This window comes from Corvus hawaiiensis, chromosome 19 (genome assembly GCF_020740725.1).
Source record: "Corvus hawaiiensis isolate bCorHaw1 chromosome 19, bCorHaw1.pri.cur, whole genome shotgun sequence".
Taxonomy (NCBI): Eukaryota; Metazoa; Chordata; class Aves; order Passeriformes; family Corvidae; genus Corvus; species Corvus hawaiiensis.
In genome coordinates, this window is record NC_063231.1 from 12196915 (window position 1) to 12217971 (window position 21057).

The following is a 21057-nucleotide window of genomic DNA, read 5'->3' on the forward strand; positions in this document are numbered from 1 at the left end:
GGGTGTAACGAAACCACAAACCCCCAGATCGGAAAGATCCCTCAGCCAACCCCTGAGCAGCCCCCAGGAGCTGAACCTCGCCCTCCGGAAAGAGGAGAAAATAATCAGGTGGGAAAATGTGAGCTCCACCAGGCTGCAAACCCAAAACCTTTTGGTGCTTGTTTGTGGCAGACCAAGCCAAGGAGGGGAGCTCAGGCCGGAACTGCAGTGTGGGAAGGACTGGACCGGCCCAGTTGGCTCCGTCCTGTTCCTTGCACTTTCCGAGGGATAAACCCTCCACAGACACACGAGGGAAAAGACTTCCCATGGGATAAGATTCAGGCACACCTCTGCGAGCCCACGCTGTGTGCCGAGTCCTTCCGGTGCCTAAAGGGGCTCCGGGAGGGCTGGAGAGAGACTTGGGACAGGGGATGGAGGGACAGGACACAGGGAATGGCTCCCACTGCCAGAGGGCAGGGATGGATGGGATATTGGGAAGGAATTCCCCCCTGTGAGGGTGCCAGGCCCTGGCACAGGGTGCCCAGAGCAGCTGGGGCTGCCCCTGGATCCCTGGCAGTGCCCAAGGCCAGGCTGGACACTGGGGCTTGGAGCAGCCTGGGACAGTGGGAGGTGTCCCTGCCATGGCAGGGGTGGCACTGGATGGGCTTTGGGGTCCCTTCCAACCCGAACCATTCCATGATCCCAGAATTGTTGGTGACTGAAGATGATCAGGGCAAGCAGATAATTAAATAATTTCTCCAAAAACTGTGGGAAAATTCAGATTTCCTGGTGTGCTTTTCCTGCTTTTGTGATACATTGCAAATGTCTGCTGGTCATTATTTGCTGCACTGTCTTTATCGGGTTTTATCTGCTCTCATTGTTCCAAGGTGCAGTCAGCGTGGTTTGTTTTGCTCTGTGCACTGATGGCTGAAGGTGGATCATGTTCCAGGGCCCCCCTGCCCACTCTCAGGCTCCTTTGTGTGATGAATTTCTGGTGCAGGACACCCCTGTCCGAGTCCGTCTTTGCCAGGCCTGTGGGTGGCACTGGGAAAGCCCAGCCTGGTGCTCCTCACCCCCTCTGTCACAGGCCTGGTGCCGTGCCTGTGCCTTGGATTATGATTGTGTAAGGCAAAATTTAGGAAGAAACCAAGGTATCTGGAGAAAAACAGAGGCTGGCACATCACTTTTGGGGATGCAGGTGAAAATCCTGGCTCAAACCTCGAAATTGGAGCAAATATTTATGAAGGAGAGACCTCAAAGATTTTCATCCTTTCCTGTTAGTCTGAGGGACATCCATCTCTCCAAAACATGCCAGAATTAACCTTTTCCTGCAGGCAGCTCAGGATACAATCAGAAAACATCCTTTGCTTAAACTCCTTGAAAAGATTTGTCACTTCCAGGGGGAGAAGCCCATGGCTTCATCCCTGCTTTCCGTTTCCACGAGCAGGCAGCGCGTGCTCTATCTGGCTGAGTGGGCGCAGGGCTCCAGGGATAAAAATGTCGTGTAATATGAGAGAAAGTATCAGCAAAATATTTATGTAATGAAATGTTAGTGATCCTTCTAAAGGTCTGTGGCAGGGCAGGGCAGAGAAGAGCCTCTCCTCCTGCTGGAGTGTCACAGCGAGGGACAGATGCACAGGAACGGCGCTGGCAGCGGGAGGAAAAGGGCCTTTATTGGGAAATCTGATCTGCCCTTTCTAGCAAAAAACCCTGACAAATGATACCAAGTCATTTGCAGGATCTGATCTGATCGCAGCTGTCCTAATTATTTTTCAGCTCGACGTGGGAATGGTTTCCCTTTGTTTTGGAGGATAAACATCCTCCGTGCTCCTCAGCCCGGCGCTGCTGCCGCTCGGAACGAAGAGAACACCGCTGTCCCCAGCCCCACGGCCGGAGCTCAGGGCTGGGCTGGGAGTGCAGCCAGAGCCAGCCCCCATTTCCATGGGGCATCCAGCCCCCATTTCCATGGGGCATCCAGCCTGGCATCCTGGCTGGGGCTGGGGCTGGGGCAGCCATGGGGGCCAGGCATCCTCCATGGTAAGAAAAGCAAATTCTCCAAAAGGAAAGGACAGTTCAGATCCAGGCTCTCATTCCAGCTGAGTATTCGGGCAGGTGAGCCCGGCTGCTTTGCTGTCCTTATTCAGCACCTAAGGGTAGTTGGAGTTTTTCATATCACAAATCAAAACATCTCTTAAATACACAGGCTTTGGGCTTATCAGAGCTCTCAGGGCCAAATCTGATCAAAGGAAATGCTGTCTGGAGTTAGACAATCCCTCAGGTGATCCTAAATAATGAGTGATGCTGAAATGTGGAATTACTGCTTCATCGGTAGCAGCAGCAGCTCTGTAGGGGATCCCTCTGTGGAGGGGTTCACATCAGGCAAGTGCAGCCTGGGCGGGGTTCTAAGCCAACTCTGCTCACAAGCACTTGGTTTGCTGTGAGGGACAAACCACCCGAGGCCACCTGGATTTTGGGAAGCTGAAGTAAAAGCAGCTGGAATTTAAATTGTTGTGTTTTGGCTGCAGCCTCTGAGGTCCCCCGGGCACATCGCAGAATCCCAGAAAGACTTGGGTTGGGAGGGACCTCAGAGCTCATCCAGTTCTACCCTCTGCCACGGGGATGCATGTCCTGAGCAGCACCAAAAGGACGTGGAACATCCCCTGCTTGTGCCAGGGGACAGCTCAGGGCACATCCCCCCTCCCAAATCCCCTGCTGGGGAAGGGTGTTGGGATACCCATGGAGGGAGCACCTGGGCTGTGCTCATGGGGAGCTGAAAAGTGAGGGGAGAGATTTTTGGGGGTTGGGACTAGGGGATCTTTATGGTCCCTTCCAACTCAAACCATTCTGTGATTTTTTTCTTTCTTTCTTTTTAAAGCAATTTCCATGAGTGCTGGTTTGGGTTTTTTCCAGAGGAGCTTTCTGGGCCCTTCCACACCAGGATTGTGTTCAGCCCTCACTATTTCCTGAGGAGCAGGGGCTGAGGTTGTTCCTATCAGCTCTGCAGACGTTTTGATCCTTTTGCTGTCTGTGGAATCACAGCCTGAGTACTATGACAGGAAAAAAACCAGAGTAACTCTGCCTCCCTTTTCCAATGCAAGCCCTTTGCCAAAGCAATAAAAAACTTTAAACAATGGCCAGTCATGACATAAACCAGCCCTGGGGCTGTCTGCCAAAACTCACCTCAAGAAAGGAGGTCCAGAAATAAACAGTAACCTATAAAAAGCCCCACAGACTTAAAGAGAGCCCTCTCAGTGTGTTAATTGATTTCACATCTGGCTCTGAAATGAGGAGTGTGTAAGGCAAGGAGAGGCCACCAATAACTCACTGCAGCTGAGCACAAAAGCGTGTGTGCAGCATCAATCACCAGAGCCATCCACTGCTACTCCGAGACCTCAGATGCTGGGGCTCAGTTTTAAATTCTGTGTTTAAACTGCCTTGAAATAATGGGGCTGATGTTAATAAACAGCACATGGTTAAACGCTTTCACAGGTGGGATATTTCAAGGTAAATGTAGAGAAACTGGTTTCATTTCCCTTTTTCTCCTCCATCAGTTATCGGAGCAGTTTCTGCCTGCCCTTGGGAAGGAGTCAGCCCCAGGGTGGGTGGAAGGTTTGGTGATCAAGGGCTACAGCAAGGTGGGACCTACAAAGGAAAATAGCTGGGGATGGTTTCACGAGGCCTTTTCTGTGTGCCAAGGATGTGACCCCAAACTGTGACCTTGTGTGAGCTTGGCTGGAAGGGCCAAACTCGCCCGGGCTCTCCCCTGTCAGATCCCAGGGGCAGCGCTGTGGTGGAGGCTCTGCACCCCCTGCTCTGGGCTGTGTTCACCTCTCAGGCCAACATCTGCACCCTTTGTGTGGCTGTGAGTCCAGGGGTGCACGGAGCTGTCTCCTCCTGCTCCCACACCTGTTGGTTTGTGCAGCTGGGTGATTTTAGGGTGTGAGAGCCCCTCTGTTTGCTGGATGCAGTTCAGAGCACGCCTTCCCCACTGCCCTGGACTGTGCAGTGCCACCAAGGCAGAGGGCAAAGCCCAGAGCTCCCTCAGCCCAGGGGGGGTTGAAGAGGCTGCAGGGAGGCTCTCCCTGAACTCAGTTTTTTTATTTCTGATGGTTCCTGGGCACTGCTGAGAACATCACCAGTAAATGATGACATCTTCTGAGGTCACCAGTGCTGTAATTACAGGAGTGATCCCAGGCTTAACCTTGGCGATGAGCAGAGCCTGCCCTGAGCATCTGTGGTTTGTTGGTTGTGACTCATCACAAGAGCTCAGGGGGGGATTTGTGGTGATTTATTCATGCCACATTTATTGTTTGGAAAGCTCAGTCAAATACTACTCTGGTTAGACTGAATAATTCAGCTGCCAGCCTACTTTTGGTCTACTTTTGGTTTACTTTTGATCTCTTCATTGCTTTTTCTCTCTCTTAAGAGCCTCATTTCAGAGGTGAAAATCATCTCAGAGAATCATGGAATGGTTTGGGTTGGGAGGAAACCTAAAGCCCATCTCATCCCACCCCTGCCATGGGCAGGGACACCTTCCACTGTCCCAGGGTGCTCCAAGCTCTCTCCCAACCCAACCCGCTCTGGGGTTCTGTGGTTCCATAAATAAACAGTGGATCCCTTTCAGGCAGGTGCAGCATTTATGGGAGACAGAGGAACATTCAAACGTGAGTAAGACTGTGACTGGGCTGTTCTGGGTACGTGCAGGCTCACAGGGGATGCTATAAAGGATCTGGGTCTGGGTATTTTCAGCAGGGCAGCTCCTGACCCAGTGTAATGCTGTATTAATAGACAGCCAGAATGTAGAGCTGTGACACAAAGATCAACAGCTCTTGGCAGTAGATTTTGTACTCAGGTATCCAAATGTATCCCTTGAAATTCCAGTTTGGTCAGCCTGGCCAGCCTGGGCTGCCGTGCTGAGAACTGGCACCTCTGCTTCCCATTAGCTCACATGGTTTTGTTCTTTTATTCTGAGCTAAACTGGTTGAGGCTTCAGCACAAGCTGTGTCCTCACGTGTCCACCCGAACTGGATGCGGCCCAGCACAGCTGGGTGGGGACAATTTGTAATTTTAGTGATGCTGCAGCTGTTGTAGTCAGAATTAAGGAACCAGGTTTAATTACTATAATAAATGGTGGGGGTGTAAAGAGCCTGTTTAATTCACTGGGGCACTCAGAGATTTGGGACTTTGGGATCACAGACTGTGTGCACTTGGCCGCTACTTGAGAGGCACTTGTGGTATTTGACTGTTTTACCTGTGCCAATTCTCCTCCTCATCTTTGCAGCTTTTAGGATGTGTGAGTGGAGGTCTAGGTTGGATTTTAGGAATAGATTGTTCCCCCAGAGGGTGCTGGGCACTGCCCAGGCTCCCCAGGGAATGGGCATGGCCCCGAGGCTGCCAGAGCTCCAGGAGCGTTGGGACAGCGCTGCCAGGGATGCCCAGGGTGGGATTTGGGGTGTCTGGGCAGGGCCAGGAGCTGCACTGGGTGATCCCTGTGGGTCCCTTCCAGCCCAGGATATTCTGTGATTCTGGTGGGGCCAAAGCTGGGCCCACTGCGACGTCCCCACTGTCCCTGTGCTTGTGGCGCTGCCCCGGAGGGTCCTGCCTGGGCTTCACTGTGCACCGTGGGCCATTTACAGCATTATCAAATTATTATTGCCTAATTTTGCAGTTACTTCAAAAGCCCTGTGGTTGCCTCCCACAATCAGTGGTGTCCCTGGTCGGGCAGTGATTCATCTGAACAGAATTAGCCACGGGCAGGGCGTGAGAGCCGAGCTGGAGCTGGGAGCGTGCAGGGAGCAGAGAGCTGGGCTGGTGTCCTGCTGGGGGACAGGGCTTGGCTGGCTTTCACTGCAATTATGTTATCTGGTTTGGCTGTAGGAAAACCAACTTAGATGCTGAATGTTTTGTTTCAGGTGGATGAAGCTGATTCCTCACCCGGCTGAAGCAGGATGTGCGCTAGAAGGGAAATGAAGATGTGCTGCATTCTGTGTACACGAAGCACTTTGGGTTTCATTTTCCGTCCCTCCTTGGCAAGGGGCAGAGCTGCCCAGAGAGCCCAGCCCAGGAGGGGGGGCCAGGGGGTCACTGCACCACCAGGACCTGGGAAACCCCTCAGTGCAGTCCCAGTCTGCAGATGCAGGAGTTGGGAGAATCAGGAGAAACTGAGGTGGCTGAGAGAGGGCAGAATCACCAGCCTGGGTACTTGATGAGCCGTGGACACAGCTGGGAAATGAGGAAAATGAAAATATTCCTGTGGATGAAGTGAGACAAGGAAGCTGCCACAGCAGAGCTGAATGGTGTTCCCAAAAGCTGGGGAGAGACCCCCTTGGATGAGCTGGAGTGCCTGGGCTCACCCCCAACATCCCTACCCAGCTCCTCCTGTCTGCCTGTTCCCAGGCTAGAGCCAGAGATAACCGGGAAAGCATTCCCAGGAGTATTCCCAGTGTCACTGGGTGACTGCTGCTTGTCACCCTGGTGCTGGGAGGGGCTCCTGGGACATCTCACTGGGGTGCCAGCACCCCCACTCTGGGGCACCCACCCACCCAGTGAGGCTCTGGCTGGCCCAGGAGCACCAGTGAGGACACTGGGTTGCCCAGGGTGGCACCGGGCTGTCCACTGAGAGCCCTGAGTTCATAGGACCATAAAATATCCCAGGCTGGAAGGGACCCATAAGGATCATGCTCCTTGCAGGGCAACCTGCACCTAAACCAGGTGGCCACGAGCATTACCCTGCCACTCAACACCTGCCCCTGCTTGCCCAGGGGCTGCACAAAGCTGCCCAGCAGGGAAGGAGGTTTAGGGCAGGAACTGGGATGCCCTGGGAGGTGTTTGCTGGCCCCAGGTTGCCCACCCAGCACGCTGTGTTGCCCAACAGCCATTGCTGTGGCCATTACAGGGCGGGTCAATGGCCAGGACGGGTCACAGAGCCCGGGCACTGTCACAGAACCCCCCCAGAACACAGTCACTGGCCACGGAACCCCCCGTCCATAGCAACGGGGCCCTGTGCCAGTGCTGCCCCTCGGGTCCGGGCAGAGCCGGGCAGTGCCAGCACCACCACAGCACCCAGTGATGAGCAGCAGCACCCCCAGGCACCCCCAGCCCTGAGCTCACCCCACACTCGCAGCCAGGGGGGAGCTGTGCCTGACGGGGAGGGACCACCAGCACAGCCGGTACTGCCCTCAGCCCCAACCCTCCTCCATCCCCCCATATCCCAGACTGGGCGCTCAGCAGCTCCTGGGGTGTGCCCGTGTCCACGGGGACTGGAACCTCTCATCCTGGCATGGCTTATCCCAAAGGGGACACAGGGGCATTTATTTCAGCTGGAAGTGTGTGGAAAAGTAATCCAGTCCATTCCCAAGGCTTTTTTCTTCCTTAAACACTTGTCTGTCAGTGGCTGAAGGGGAAGGATTTATTCGCAGGGGTGGGAGCCAGGGAAAGCATCTCCCCCTCTCCAGCTGCTGCTCCCCAGGTATCAGTAAGTGGCATGGAGACAGGGAATGGCAGTGGCCTGTCCCCAGCAGGGACAGAAGGGCTGGAGTGACGGGTTTGTGGGAACAGCACTCGCAGGGGCGTTTGCTGGAGCTGAGCACAGACGTCTCATCCTCGGTTCTGCCAAACTGACTCGGAGCCAGTCACACCTGTGAAAGCTTTTGTGCTGAATTTGAGGCTGCGAGTGTCCCGCTGCCCACCCCAAAGCCTTTGGCCAGGCTGGATCCTGAGATGAGACTCGCTGGCCGGGGTTGGAAGGGACCATCCCTGCCATGGGCAGGGACACCTCCCACTGTCCCAGGCTGCTCCAAGCCCCAGTGTCCAACCCGGCCTTGGACATTGCCAGGGATCCAGGGGCAGCCACAGCTGCTCTGGGCACCCTGTGCCAGGGCCTGCCCACCCTCTCAGGGGAGGTCATTAGATTGACAGGGAAAATGAAGGAATAATAGGAAATAAAGAATTAAGGAAAACAAAGGTGTGAGATCTGTCATCCTCTTTAGCAGCCGTGATTTGTTTCTCTCCTCATTTCAAGACCTGACACAAGATACCAAGGACAAAGCTGGTATCAAATCCCTCCCTATCCAAATGCTTGGGATGCTGTCAGGGGGGATTTACCTTCAGGAGATTTAGGGGCTGTGTGGGTGCCCCAGGCAGGGCTGGTCCCATCACAAGTCGGGTGCTGCTGTAAGAGGTTCCACAAGGACAGGAACTCTCTGAGTGCAGTTTTCCTCTGCCTCCTTTGTGCAGGACCCGCACCAGCTGCATTCCAGGATGGAACTCTACGGCTATCCCTTAAAAGCCAAGTTTAACGAGCCACGGCCACCACCTCCCAAGGTCCTGCCGTCCACCAACACCATGACCACCAGCTACAAGAACCGCATTCCCTACCATCCTGAGAGCTTCAGCATGCCATGGATGCCCAACTCCTACTACAAAGCAGCTGCCCTCAACCCAACCTTGTCTCCCCTCACTGAAAGCTTCCCGGGGCTTCCCCCCACCAAGATAGTTCCTTTTATTTCCGAGAGACCCAACGGCATCTTCAGCCGGCACTCGCTGGATGACTGGCACAGGTCCAACATGACCAACTACAAGGAGTCGGAGACCACCCGGCACAACGCAGAGCGCCTGCGGGCTGACCTGACCCGCACCATCAAGGACGTGTACCAGCAGGCCAAGAGGACCCAAGGGGAGAGCACCAAGAACCTGGGAGAGCGCGTCAATGACATAGAGTACTGGAAATCCGAGCTCTGCATCGAGCTGGATGCCATGATCAGGGAGACCAATTCCCTGATGGACATGCAGAAACGGCTGGAGAGAGCCTTGGCCGACACCGAGGGCCCCTTCCAGGTAGGGACCCTGCAGCCCCCAGCCCAAACATCTGCAGCCACTCAAACCTCTCATAAAGTTCATCCCAGCTCTGTAACACTGGAAAGTTTTCATGGAGAGCCCATTAGTTGAGTCAGTGGTAAACAAATCCCCTGCATCTGCTGCGTTCCCCTCCAGCACATGCTGAGCACATCACTGCAGTGTTTGTTTAACCAAGTATTTCCCTATCCAAAATCCCGGTTTGGGACACAGAAGGCCATGTCTTACTACGAGGCTCTGGGGAGGTCGACAGCGAGCCTGACACAGGTCCCTGCATTCAGCTGTGGTGGCCCAGGGACACGTGGGCTCCCTCCCACTGGTTCCGTGCTGAAGTTGCACTCGGCTGCTGCTGTCAGCTCACCCAGCTGCCTCGGGCAGCTTTTCCCAGGCTGCCATCCCTGTGCCCACCGGAATTTTCTTTTCCTGCATTCCCTGACATGGGCACTGTCCCTGCAGGGAGCCCTGCCCCTGCAGCCAGCACTGATGTCATGACATGTCCCCACCAGGTCGCTCACAAGTGTTTGCTCAATCGGGAGAAGAGGATGGGCATCGACCTGGTCAATGACGATGTGGAGAAACAGCTCATCACAGTAAGTTTGGCAGCACACATCGTGTGCCAAAGTTATTTTTACCTAAACTCCCCTGAACAAGTTTGGCAGCCCTGTTCCCTCACTGGCTCTTCAGCGCTGGTGAGGTGCTAAATTCTTCAACTCTCCAAACCTGCTGGGGCAGGGGCTGGTGTTCCCACTCAGCAGCGTGTCCATGGGAGAGGAGGGAAGAGCTGGAAACCAGCCAGGTTTGTGTGGCTTATCAGGGTCCTCTGTCCCTCTTTGAGGAGTCTGTGAGATGGCCCTGCCTTTCAGAGTCCTGCCAGCACAGACCTCTGTTTATTTATCTGATCTGTCTCTGTATCTATAGCACATTCTATATATTACACACACACGCAGATGGAGAGGGCAGGGTGTGCCTGAGCTCGTCTGCTTTCCCCAGCTATATTAGCTGGGCTAATAAAAGGTACTCATTCCACTTCCCCCAGCTCTGCTCTGCTCAGGGCAGTGTGGCTGCAGCAGGATTGACACTCTGTGTGCTCAGGCAATGGATTTGATAGAAATCATAGAAACCTGCACTCCTGCCTGCCTTTATCTAGGCTGCTTTAAATCATGAATTAAAAGCAAATATGAGGAGAGCTGGCACAGCAAATGAGATCCTAATGCAGGGTACAGCGAAACAGAATCACTGCAAAAGCCTCACAAAACTGGGAAGGAAATTGCAGCCCCTGGGCCTGTGAAGTCACTGCTCTCTTAGAAGATGTTTTGTTATGAGTCAGGCCCTGAAAATTTAAATGATTAATTTAAAAGTCCTGAGGGTTTAGGAAATTTATCAGAGCTGGTATCTCCATAATGCCATTTGGGTTTTTAAGTGTTTGGGATGCATTTAGGCTGTGCTTTCAGCTGGCTCCTGCAGACAGGAGGATTGAAAATCCCTGGGTTTGGAGCACTGCTCACCAGCCTCTGGAAACCTTCACGGGGGCAATAGGCTTGTGCTGGAGTCAAGGGAGCCGAGAGCAGCACGAGCCTTCCTCCAGGGGAGCTGAACCCTGCCTAGAACTGACTGGGGATTTACACCAAAGTCCTCTTGTCCCATATGGATGGGATTTCTTGTGGGGAGGAAAATGCCCTGGGACTGGGGATGGGGATGCGTGGCACTGCTGGCCCAGGGTATCACTGTGCCTGTTCACATCAGGTCAGGATCTGGCTCTGTCTCCCTGTGATGGAACCAAGCAGCCCTGGCCATTGATGTCAAGATGAAAAAACTCGGGAATCCACCCTGGAAGTGATTTCAGAGACCTTGGCCATGGCCACAGCCCCCTCCTGTCCCCTGCTGGTGCCTGGCCATGGCTCAGCTGCACAAGCACTGGGGCTGGGGGGCCCTTCCTGCAGCCCCTGTTTGCTGTGGGGGAAAGGGGAGCCCTCGCTGTGTGCGAGGCTGGAGAGGCCCGAGGGGAGCAGTGCCCCCGATGTCTGAGCACCGAGGCTGATGGGGTCTGTTCTGCCTTCGCCCAGGAAATCAAGACCATCAGGTCCTGCCGGGAGAGGTTACAGCAGTGCCTGGACACCGTGAATTGCCAGCTCATGTAAGGAGGGCTCTGGGCCCCCGCTGCAGGGCTGATGTGCAGCTGTGCCGTGGCCCCCAGCAGATCCCTACTGCCCCGCTCCCTGCGGTCAAAGCCCTGCAGGCTCCACGGGAGGCAGGCAGGGATGCTCCGGGAGCTGCAGGGGAATGGGATGGGCAGGAAACCATCCCACGCCTCCATCCCGACTGAGGCCTGCACTTTGTGTGTTCCAGGTGCAACAAGGAGGCCCGGCAGGAGCTGGAGAAGGACCTGGCTGACAAACAGATGGGCCACCACATCGACAGCAAGTGCTACCAGCTGAAGAACACCTCCAGAGGCATCCACTACTACAAAGGCGTGGAGAGGGTCGATGCCACGTGAGCACGGGGGGCCCTGGCGGGCACAGACCCTGTCCCGGGCAGGGAGCTGGGATTTCCTGGCCCACTCTGAAGGCACATCCATCCCTCCTGGAGACACCCACCTCCAGGGCTCGTTTCCCTCTGGTCTCTCCAGGCGGAGAAGAACCCTCTGCTTTCAGATGGATGCTGAGCACCCGGCAGGCGAAAGCGAGCCCGAGCTAATTAAACATTAGATCAGGGCTCAGAGCTTAACCTGCAAACAAATTCAGCCCAGCACCTCTGCACAGCTCATTAAGTTCATGCATATTTTCAAAGATGTGTCAGTGCTTGCCTGAGTGCTCCTCACTGATGGAAAGTCTGGGGGCTCACCCCTGCATGGAGAGGGCCTGGCAGGGAGCCGAAATGACCCAGAAAATAAAGAAGTGAGAGCGTGGTCCTGCAACAGAGTTCAGCTGCCTTTGAGTGCCAGGAATTCAGCTTTGGCTCTGCAGTAAATGAACAGTGACCTAACCCAGCGCTCACAGAGAGATGCCCTAAGTGGCAAAGGGCTGAGAGAATAAATCTGCTCACACACACCCATGAGGTTTATGGAGAGGCACAGATTGATACCATTTTTTTAATAGTTTGAATAATTATTCACAGTAGAGCTCAGACACATTTAAACAGGCAAATGGATTGCAAAGGATTGAGGCTAAAATTCAGAGGAGGGTAAAATGTGCCGAGAATCAGCAGGTTTTAAATGGAGCTTATGTGGTATTTAAGTCTTTTGTTGACCTTGTTCTGGACTACTGCACAGGCAGGAACTTCATCCCAAATGCACAGACAGGGAACGGAGTGGGATCTAAAGCTTGTTCGGTTTAGTGGGAGACTGAGATGAGCTGTGAGCAAAAGGAATTGACTGAATTGTGACGTGTGTGTCCTCGTGGGGCTGGGAACTCCTTGGCTCTTAATGCCTCGAAGGTGTAAATAGGAGCTCTGACTGGAATCTCTGTTTTTTATGGGACAATCTTTTGTTTGTCTGAGCTTTCACAAGCTGTCTTCATGAACATGCCCTCATTTGATAAATATCATCAAACAAACGGGGTCCAGATGTTTCACTTCTATGTAATTTAATTAAGGGCGCAGATTTCATTTGCATCAATCTCCACCCAGGCTCAGCAGTGCGGGTTTGCCAAGGGCCTGTCCTCTCCCCCCGCAGGGTCTCGGTGCCAGAGACGTGGGCCAGGTTCACGGACAACAACATCTTCCGCTCGCAGAGCGCGCGCGCGACCTCGGCCAAGCTGCGCGCGAGCACCGAGAGCCTCCTCATGGGCACGGCCGACGAGATGTGGCGGCAGTTCAGCAAAGTCAACGACGCCTTCACCAGCCGCATCACCGAGACCGCCAACGCCAAGAGCAAGATCCAGACACACCTGGCCAAGGTACCCGACCCCACCCTGGCACTGCCTCTGCCACTCAACTTCCTCCCGAGGGATGGGCAGTTATCCGTGGGCTCCCTGCCCTGCTCTGCCAGATCAGTGATGGGACCTGCCTCGGGCCAGTGGGACTCATGGAAAGCTCCCTGGCAAGGCCTCAGACTGGTTAAGTTTGCAGCACTGGGGGCTGATGCCACATCCTTATATGAGGAGCCGTTAAAACCTTTCCCTCTGTTAGCTGATGGATGATCAGTTCTTGCAAGCAGCAATTTTGGGAAGCTGGTAATTTGACACATCCATCACTGCTCCTAAACCTCCTCTGCTCCTAAATCTCTGATGTGACAGCAAGAGCAAAGACATTTTCCCTGAAAACTCTGCTGGATCTGTGCCTTGATGTGGCAGAGCAACGGTGGCCTGAGCCCAGGGGCTGCTTATTGAACTTGGGTTTTTTCTGCACAAACAGAGAAAAGGGAATGATGGGATCACTTGAGAAGGTATCTTTTCACTGATACCCGCGTCTCTGTTTCACCCCAGACACGGCAGGAAATCTTCCAGATCGAGACGAAGATCCAAGTCATCCAGAAAACCATAAGGGACAAAGAGGTTCAGTTAAAGGTGGCTCAGACCCGGCTGGATGAGCGCACGAGGAGACCCAACGTGGAGCTGTGCCGGGACGCTGCCCAGATCCGGTACAGCCAGGCTTCAGGGCTGCCAGGACTTGGGGAGTCACTCAGGAGCATCTCTGCATGACAAATTTGCTTTTTTCCCCTAAATATTCCTTCCATGAGTGCCCTGGTAGAATCTAAAGCACTGAGCAGGTGTCCCAGCCTCTGGGTGCTGGGAGAGCTCTGCACCTGCAACGGAGGCTGGACACCACGGCCGGGTCCAGCCTGATGCCACCCCATGAGGGGCTGGAATTTTCCCACTTGGGTAAACCTCATCTTCTCTCCTGTCTCATCCAGGCAGCTGGATGTGCTCAGTTTTGAAGGATAAGCCCTTATTTGCTGTGTGTGCATCCTGTGCAGGACCCCTGCACAGGGAAATCCAGGAGGGTGAACCAACAAAGCCACAAACCCAAACAGAAACGGGAAACCACAGCTGCTCATTCCTGTTCCCAGTGGCGCAAGCTGCTCTGGCAGATGTGGCTGAACATATCCAGAGCTTTGGAACAAACTTCTCCATTCCTCCCAATGGAGGTCGGGAGGAGCTCTGCCCTTGGCTTTCCCATACCAGGAATGGGGCGCTGGCTTCAGCCTGGGTGTGCTGATGGGGAAAATCCTGTGCCCAGAGGGCCCATCTGGATGGGCACCGCCCCGTGGTGGGGCTCTAACGGGGTCCTGCTGTTTTCCAGCCTTGTCCAAGAGGTCAACGAGATCAACGAGACACTGCGGAACCTGCACCAGTGCCTGCGGGCCTCCGAGGACATGCTGCAGATGCTGGTGCGCTCCAAGGGCGTCCTGGAGCACGACCTGGTGGTCAAGAACAACTCCCTGTTCATCGACCAGGAGCGCTGCATGGGGATGCGCAAGAGCTATCCCAGCACCGTGCAGATCCTGGGGTACGTCTCCGCAGGACTCACCTGAGCGCGCTGCACCGACGGCGGGACACGTTCCCACTTTCCCTCAGCTTCTTTGCCAATACATTGTTGCAATTTCACAAACGTGTTTGGATGTCATTTCCTGATGTAAACTCCGGGCAGAAATTAAATGAGCGTTTTGTTTGTTGGGTTACCAGGATAATTTTTTTCCTTGGTATTTTCTCTTTCACTGTGTGCCAGGAAGGAGCTGAAAATATCCTGTATGTCACCAAATCCACCCACGGGGACCCATCCCTGCCCTTCCAGTCTGTGTTTTCAGGAGAAAAACTGTCGCATCTTCCTCCTTTGGAGTGTGTGTGATGTGGAAAAGGCACAAGGGGAAGTAAAGCCACTTGTCAGAATAATGAACTGCTGACATGCATGATGGACTTTTAATGGTGCAGCAGAAGACACACAAACTGTCCCGGAAAAAGTTGCAGTTTGTGCTGTTCCTAAAATAGAAAAATGTGCATTTTAAGCTGATTTCTAATGATAATTGTCTTGCTTTTGAAAAAAGTTAAATGCCATCAGAAATGTCAGTGCTGGGGTCTTAAAAAGAGGAAGTAGATTCGACTTGAAGAAAGTTCATTGAAGAAAATGCTGTGGGTTTAATTTTGGCTTCCTAATTAAACCTCTCACGTGTGCTTTGTTGGTGGGAGCACCAAAGCACTTTGAAGATAAAGAGATTAATCAGTGTTTAAGCCCCTCTGGTTTCCAGGGAACCTTCTCTTGCTGTAAATCCGACTGATTTTACCAAGTATTGGAATTTTCAGAGGGATAAGTCTTCAATCGATCTGAGTGTGAAAGTAATTTTGCAGTTTCCCTCCTTAGACTCACACGTTTCTTAAGTCTTTTAACCCCAGCAGTCAAGCTCAGCCTAAAGCCGGAGGGCGCCAGGAATCCCAAAGGAGCAGAAGCTCGAGTCCCTCCCCCTCTCTCAGGAATCCAGGGCAGGGACCACCAGCCCAGCGTGGGGGCTCTCAGGAGCTGGGAGCACCTTTCCTTGTCCCCATCCCCGGGTGACTCCTCCTCATCCCACAGACCCCTCTGTCCTCCCCCCACCCCCCGTCCTCAGCGTCTTGGCAGGATCTCCATCCCAGCACCAGCCCTAAACAGGAAACAATTTCTTTCTAACCTTTTTTTTCTTTACTAGCACTTCTGTCGAGACTAAAAATAGATTTCCTCTGCTTTGTGTGTCTTGGGGCCGGAGTCTGTCAGAGACAGCAGCCACCCTTTCCAAGGAAAGGGACAACTGTGAGCAGGAAAAGCTGCCCAGCTGATCACACCTTCCCTTTCTGCACTTCCCTGCCCCCCAAAGGGCCCCCTCGGGCTGCTCTGGGCTGTTCTCTGCCTGTGCTCCTTTCCCGAAGCCTTCCCCAGCCCCTGGTGATTTTGGCTGCTCTGCTTCTCTGCAGCCCCACTCCAGATGTTTTCAGGTTTTTGGGCTCCATGAGTTTGTCCCCAGCTGAGTGTGGGGCAGCAGTGGCACCCACAGCCCCTTCCTGAAAAGCTCCAGCCTTTGAGTACCCGGAGCCAAGTCCTGGCACCAGCGACAGCTTTGCCTTCGTTTCACTTCCACCTTTGGTTTTGAGTCATGTCAAAAATATCTGGGCTCTGTTTTACAGTGAGGGCACACCACGATCAGTCTCCACTTTTCTCCAGTTTTGCTTTCAGAGCTCCCCAAACACTGATCTTTCCCACTGGCCCAGCTCCTTTAGGGCTTTCTCCTGATTGCCAGCATTTATGTGGTGCTGCAATTACCCAGCTCCATTTTCTCTTGCTGTCCTGCCCTCTCAATGCTCCTTTCCACAACTCTGCCAAAGACTTTCTTTCCTCTGTTCGAGCCGTGACCAGAGGAATTTCAGTTTCAGCTCCTCTAATTTCTTTCACAAATACTTTCCACTTTCCTGCAGCAATTTCCCAGACGTTAGAGAATTCCCAGGTCCCTCTGGGGTTTCGTTCTCTCCACGCCAGTTTTCCATAAGTTGTCAGTACTGATGTTACTTCTGGCAGCTGATATCCCCAGCTGCCCCCAGACACTTTGCTCAGGGCATCCCATGTGTGCTTCAGAGTGAGTCCCTTGGTTCCCCTGAGGGGAGCCCACCCTGCACAAACTCCTCTAAAATGGGTCTCCAGGGACAGGCTTTGGGTGCAATTGCAATGAACACGTGGCTCTTGGCCAGGTCTCCTGCACGGGGATGGATTTGCTTTCCATGACAGAGCTGCTGCTGAGTGAAGCTGCTCCATTTAATCCCCACAGGGCTCTGTTTGGGATTTGAGCAGCCTTTGATGCATTCCAGGAGATGAAACAACAGCCCTGCCTCCTCCTGCTGATGGCTGGGATGCCTTTGCTGCCGTGCCATTAAATGATTTCCTTTCAGAGGTCACTTCTAAATCACAGCCCAGGCCCATCATCTACCTTTCTGCACGGATGGGATGCCTCCTTTCTCCACTCTGAGGAACGACGTGTCTGCTTTTATTGCTATTTATTGCTGGTTTATTGCTGCCTCTCTCAGCCAAGTTGCTGAGGAAGTTTGTGGAAATTCCTTTGCATCTTAGAGCCATCTTCCCACTCTTTTGCATCATTCCTTTTGCATCACTGCTGCAGAGCTGGGTGTGTAAATTAATTGTTTACTGACTGGAAGAAAGACAATAAATTAATAAACCCAGGACGCTGTTGCTTTATGTCAGTCCTGGATCCAGGTGAACACTCCAGGCAGGGCTAGCAAGACACTTCTCAGACAGGAGGTTCTGTTGTTTAAGAAAACAAAAATCATTGAATGTCCTGGAAGGGTTTGACATGAATTTGGGCAAAGTCAAAGCTTGCCAAAACCCATGTTAACAATGTATTGCATAACTAGTGCAGATTATTGTGCTCAAGGGAGAGAGAATTCCCCAAACAGCATCAGCAGTCAGAAAAAAACCAACCCTAAACTCATTGCTATTATGGAAAAAAAGGGAGAAAACTTTGGCAAAATGCTAAAGGAAAATTTGGGCAGTGTAGGATCACAGAAATGCTTGTGCTGGCTCAGAGCAAAGTGCAGCCTCTGGTGCAGCCTCTGCCAGAGCCAATGGGAGATGCTGAGATAAAAGCACCAGAAGGCGGCAGGAACTCTGTGAGATTCTCCCAGTCCACTTTCCCAGCTTCCAGCACTTAGTATCCCAAGGACTTCCTGAGCTGACAGGGCTGTCCTTGGATTTAATATCCCCCAATGGATTTGTTTCACATGCTCTTGTTCCCGTTGCTGTTGGAGCCCGCACAGCATCCGCTGTGTCCCTGAGCGGGGATCCGCAGGGCACGGAGCATCTGCACCCTCAGAGCGGCAGTGGCCGCTCCAGGGACCCTGGGGGGACTGAAAAAGGGGCCAGACCTGGCACTGCTGGAGCCAAAAGTGTAAAACTCAATAGTTTGGGCAAAAATGTGGCTCAAAGCTGGTTTAGACCTGTGTCCTCCGTAGGGCCTGTTCTGTGCTGGCAGGAGATGAGCACGAACCAGCCGCTCAAGAAGGATCTGAGGATGTTCAGAGTCCCAGCTGGGAAGCTCAGTTGATTTTTTGAGGATTTGGGGGTCAGTGGGTAAGTTTTGGTTTCCCTGAAGTCAGTGGGATTTTCTCCAGCAATTTCAGCCTGGCTCTATCAGTGCTGATAACTGGCTTGGAGTGGAAAGCGAAAAGTTGGATGAAGTTGGTTTGGGGGCATGAATGCAGACAGGACTAAAGTGTTCTATAATTTCTTCTTGCATTGGCAGAAAACAAATCGGGAAAAACAAGTCAATGCTTCCAAGATATATTAGACCTTTTGTTATTGAAGTCTGCTCAATATAAAGTCTCCCCTTCCATTTCTTTCTGGTTGAAACATTTTTTCTGATACCCATCCCAGCGGTGTAAATGTATTTCTATATTTACAAATCTATCTATCTATCTATACATATCTGTATATCTGCATGTGTCTCCTTTGAGAGAGCACCATGGATCCTCCACAAAGTGCAGTCAAACCATATCCCGCCCTCCTCTTTTTCTTAGTGGCACAGTTGTTTGAAAACAGGATTTTCCCCGCCCAGTTCCCTTCCCAGCCCCCAGTGAACGGCAGGAGGGGTTTGCTGATGGCAGCGCAGATTTCGGCCCCTGCCCTTCGCATTTCAAACCCTCCTCGCTAATGGCCTCAATCACCAGGGTAGGGAACAGGAAGCGAGTCCCTAAAATTGTGATGAGAGAGCAAAATGTGGGGTTAAAAATGTTCATCCTCACAAAGACATAGAGAGGAAATGTTATCTTTTGGTGTAGTTGGGAAAGGTTTGTCTTAAGAGGGGTTTCGTTCACCTGGCCCGAGGACAGGGACGAGCAGAGCCTCGATGTGCTGGTTCATTGATGCCACACAGTTAAATGAGCCTGAGATCCCTTTCAATCCACCCCTGCCTTGTCAGATTAGCATCTGAGCCCCGTAAATTGATAGAAAGCCCACTTTCTTTCCTGAATTCTCATCATTTTATTCTAGAATTTCAAGTTGAAGCATCATATTGAAAGTAGCCCCATGGAATAGATCCAAAGTGAGAAATCCACATTTTTTACCCAGGGTTTATACAACTCGTCAATCTTCCAGTATTCCCAGCACAGCCTGTGGCGAATCTTGTTTGTACACAAAACATTTTTCCAATTTATTGTGGCGCCTGCTTTGATTCGGGCGGGGTGGCACTGCCAGCCCCCTCACCCCGAGCCTGAGCGGGGGCAGCTCCCGAGCCCCGGGAGCACCGGGAGAGCCTCAGCCCGTCCTTGGGTGTGACGTCGTCTCTCCAGCAAAACCCCGAGGGCTCTGCTGTGACCATCCTCGCTTCCTCGCCTCCTCTCGCCCCTGGCCAGGCTCCCTCCAGCATCTCCGGTTGACAGAAGGCGCGGAGAGGAGCTTTGCCCCCGCCCCGGCACCCGAGCTCTGTCACAGCTCGTGCTCAGCTGATGTTTGTCCCAAACCCTGCTCGGTTTCCCAAAGAAGTGTCCAAGCTGCAGGGGAGTGATGTGCTCTCCTCTGTGGGCTTTCTCCACCGTTTCCAATCCACGGCTCTCAGCCGAAACAGCCTTTGTTACCCACACACTGCTCTTTTCCCTCGTTTGAGTTTCAGGTATTTCTCCCGTGCTTAAAAAGCTGCTTTTGGCACCTTATTCAGAGCCGGAGCCGGGGCGGTTTTGCTGTCCCACACTCCCGGAGGAGCTCGGGAGCTGTCTGTGACCCCCACACGTCCCAGTGCCTTCCCCCACTGTGCATCCCGCTGTGCTCCAGGTTGGATATTTTATCCGGGAACAGCAGCCCAGATCTCAGACCTGCAAATCCAAACCAGAGAATGCTCTCTGCCAGAGCCTGGATGGCAGCCCTTGGGGACAAGACCTTTCTCTCTCAGCCCCGAGCGTGGGGGCTCCTTCAGGCACCCGGCGCACGGGGCAGGACAGCCCCAGTCAGCCGCATTAACCAGGAATGTTCCGATGGTGGCGCAGATGTTTCAGTCCTCTGGGCTTTGCAGTCCTGGCACTGACGGGCGCCACAGGGTGCAGAGGGACGGTAGCAGCAGAGGAATCGGCGGGATTTTTTGGAGGGGAGGGGAAATTGCATCCTTTGGAATCTCGTTTTAGCCGCTGGCCTCTCTCTCCCGACCCCCCCCCCCCCCCCCCCCCCCGGGTGCTCTCAGCTCCCCTCCCACTCTCTGGCCGATGTCTGTGCCGGGACCCCTTACGTGAGTGTGAGGAGCCCGTGCTGCAGGAACACGCCTTTGCTTGCCAGGAGAGAGGAGCCAAGCACGCTTCCCGACCTCCTTTCTCCCAAGATTTACAATCCCGGTGGCTGGATGCCGATTTCCCTCGTTTGTGCAACAGTGCGGGACGAGTCTGGAGCTGGTGCGTGGAGAGGGGAGGTGATGGGGATTGGTGTTAATGCTCAGCACTCCCAGGAGTGTGCAGGGCTCCTGGCGGGATTATTTGGGAGCCGGGGGTGGGCTCTGGGGGGGTGGGGGGGGGGGGGGGTGTTTGAACAGATTGGCTGTGCTCGAGGAATGAGCGAGGGTGGCAGCGCAGCCACCCCTTCCTTCCCGAGCACCTGCGTCAGAGATCCCAGAATGGGCACTATCTCAGGCTGCTCCAAGCCCCAATGTCCAGCCTGGCCTTGGGCACTTCCAGGGATCCAGGGGCAGCCCCAGCTGCTCTGGGCACCCTGTGCCAGGGCCTCCCCACCCTCACAGAGAAGAATTTCTCCCAATATCCCGTCTGTCCCTGCCCTCTGGCAGTGGGAAGCCATTCCCCGTGTTTTGTCAATCCAGACCCTTGCCCCAAGTCCCTCTCCAGCTCTCCTGGAGCCGTTTTAGGCAGTGGAAGGGCTCTGAGCTCTCCCCAGAGCCTTCTCCAGCAGAACAGCCCTAACTCTCTGAGTGTCCTCCCGAGCTCTGGAAAATCGCATGCTACATCTAGTGAAAAGTTGCTCAGTTCCACCTAATTTGGCTCTCAAGTGCTAAAAGATCTACTCCAAGCGCTAGAATCCCTTCAGCTCAGCCAGATGCTCATTTCCCAAATCCTGTGCCTCGGATCCTGTCCAGGGCTGCACAAACCGCTGGGCCGGGGTGAGGGGACCCCCGACGTGGGGAGCTCTGCCCTCTCCGGGCACCGGCCGGTCCTGCTCGGACACCCCGGGGCTGCAGCGCCCACGCTCAGGGACACCCCGCACCCACGGGGGGCTGCACAGCCACCTCTCCCCCGCCCTCCTCCACGGCTGCCTGGGCAGCGGGGG

The 21057-nt window shown here is 53.8% G+C and overlaps 1 protein-coding gene across 1 annotated transcript; it reads left to right on the forward strand.

Annotated features, from left to right (window-relative positions):
* Window positions 1–7026: 7026 nt before the first annotated feature.
* TEKT3 (tektin 3) lies at window positions 7027–14375 on the forward strand. Its single transcript, XM_048323985.1, has 8 exons — window positions 7027–7148; window positions 8215–8814; window positions 9339–9422; window positions 10896–10966; window positions 11179–11322; window positions 12503–12725; window positions 13254–13408; window positions 14071–14375. Exons 2-8 carry the CDS (start codon window positions 8239–8241, stop codon window positions 14300–14302), a joined length of 1485 nt encoding a protein of 494 aa, XP_048179942.1. The 5' UTR covers window positions 7027–7148; window positions 8215–8238; the 3' UTR covers window positions 14303–14375.
* The last annotated feature ends 6682 nt before the right edge of the window (window positions 14376–21057 follow it).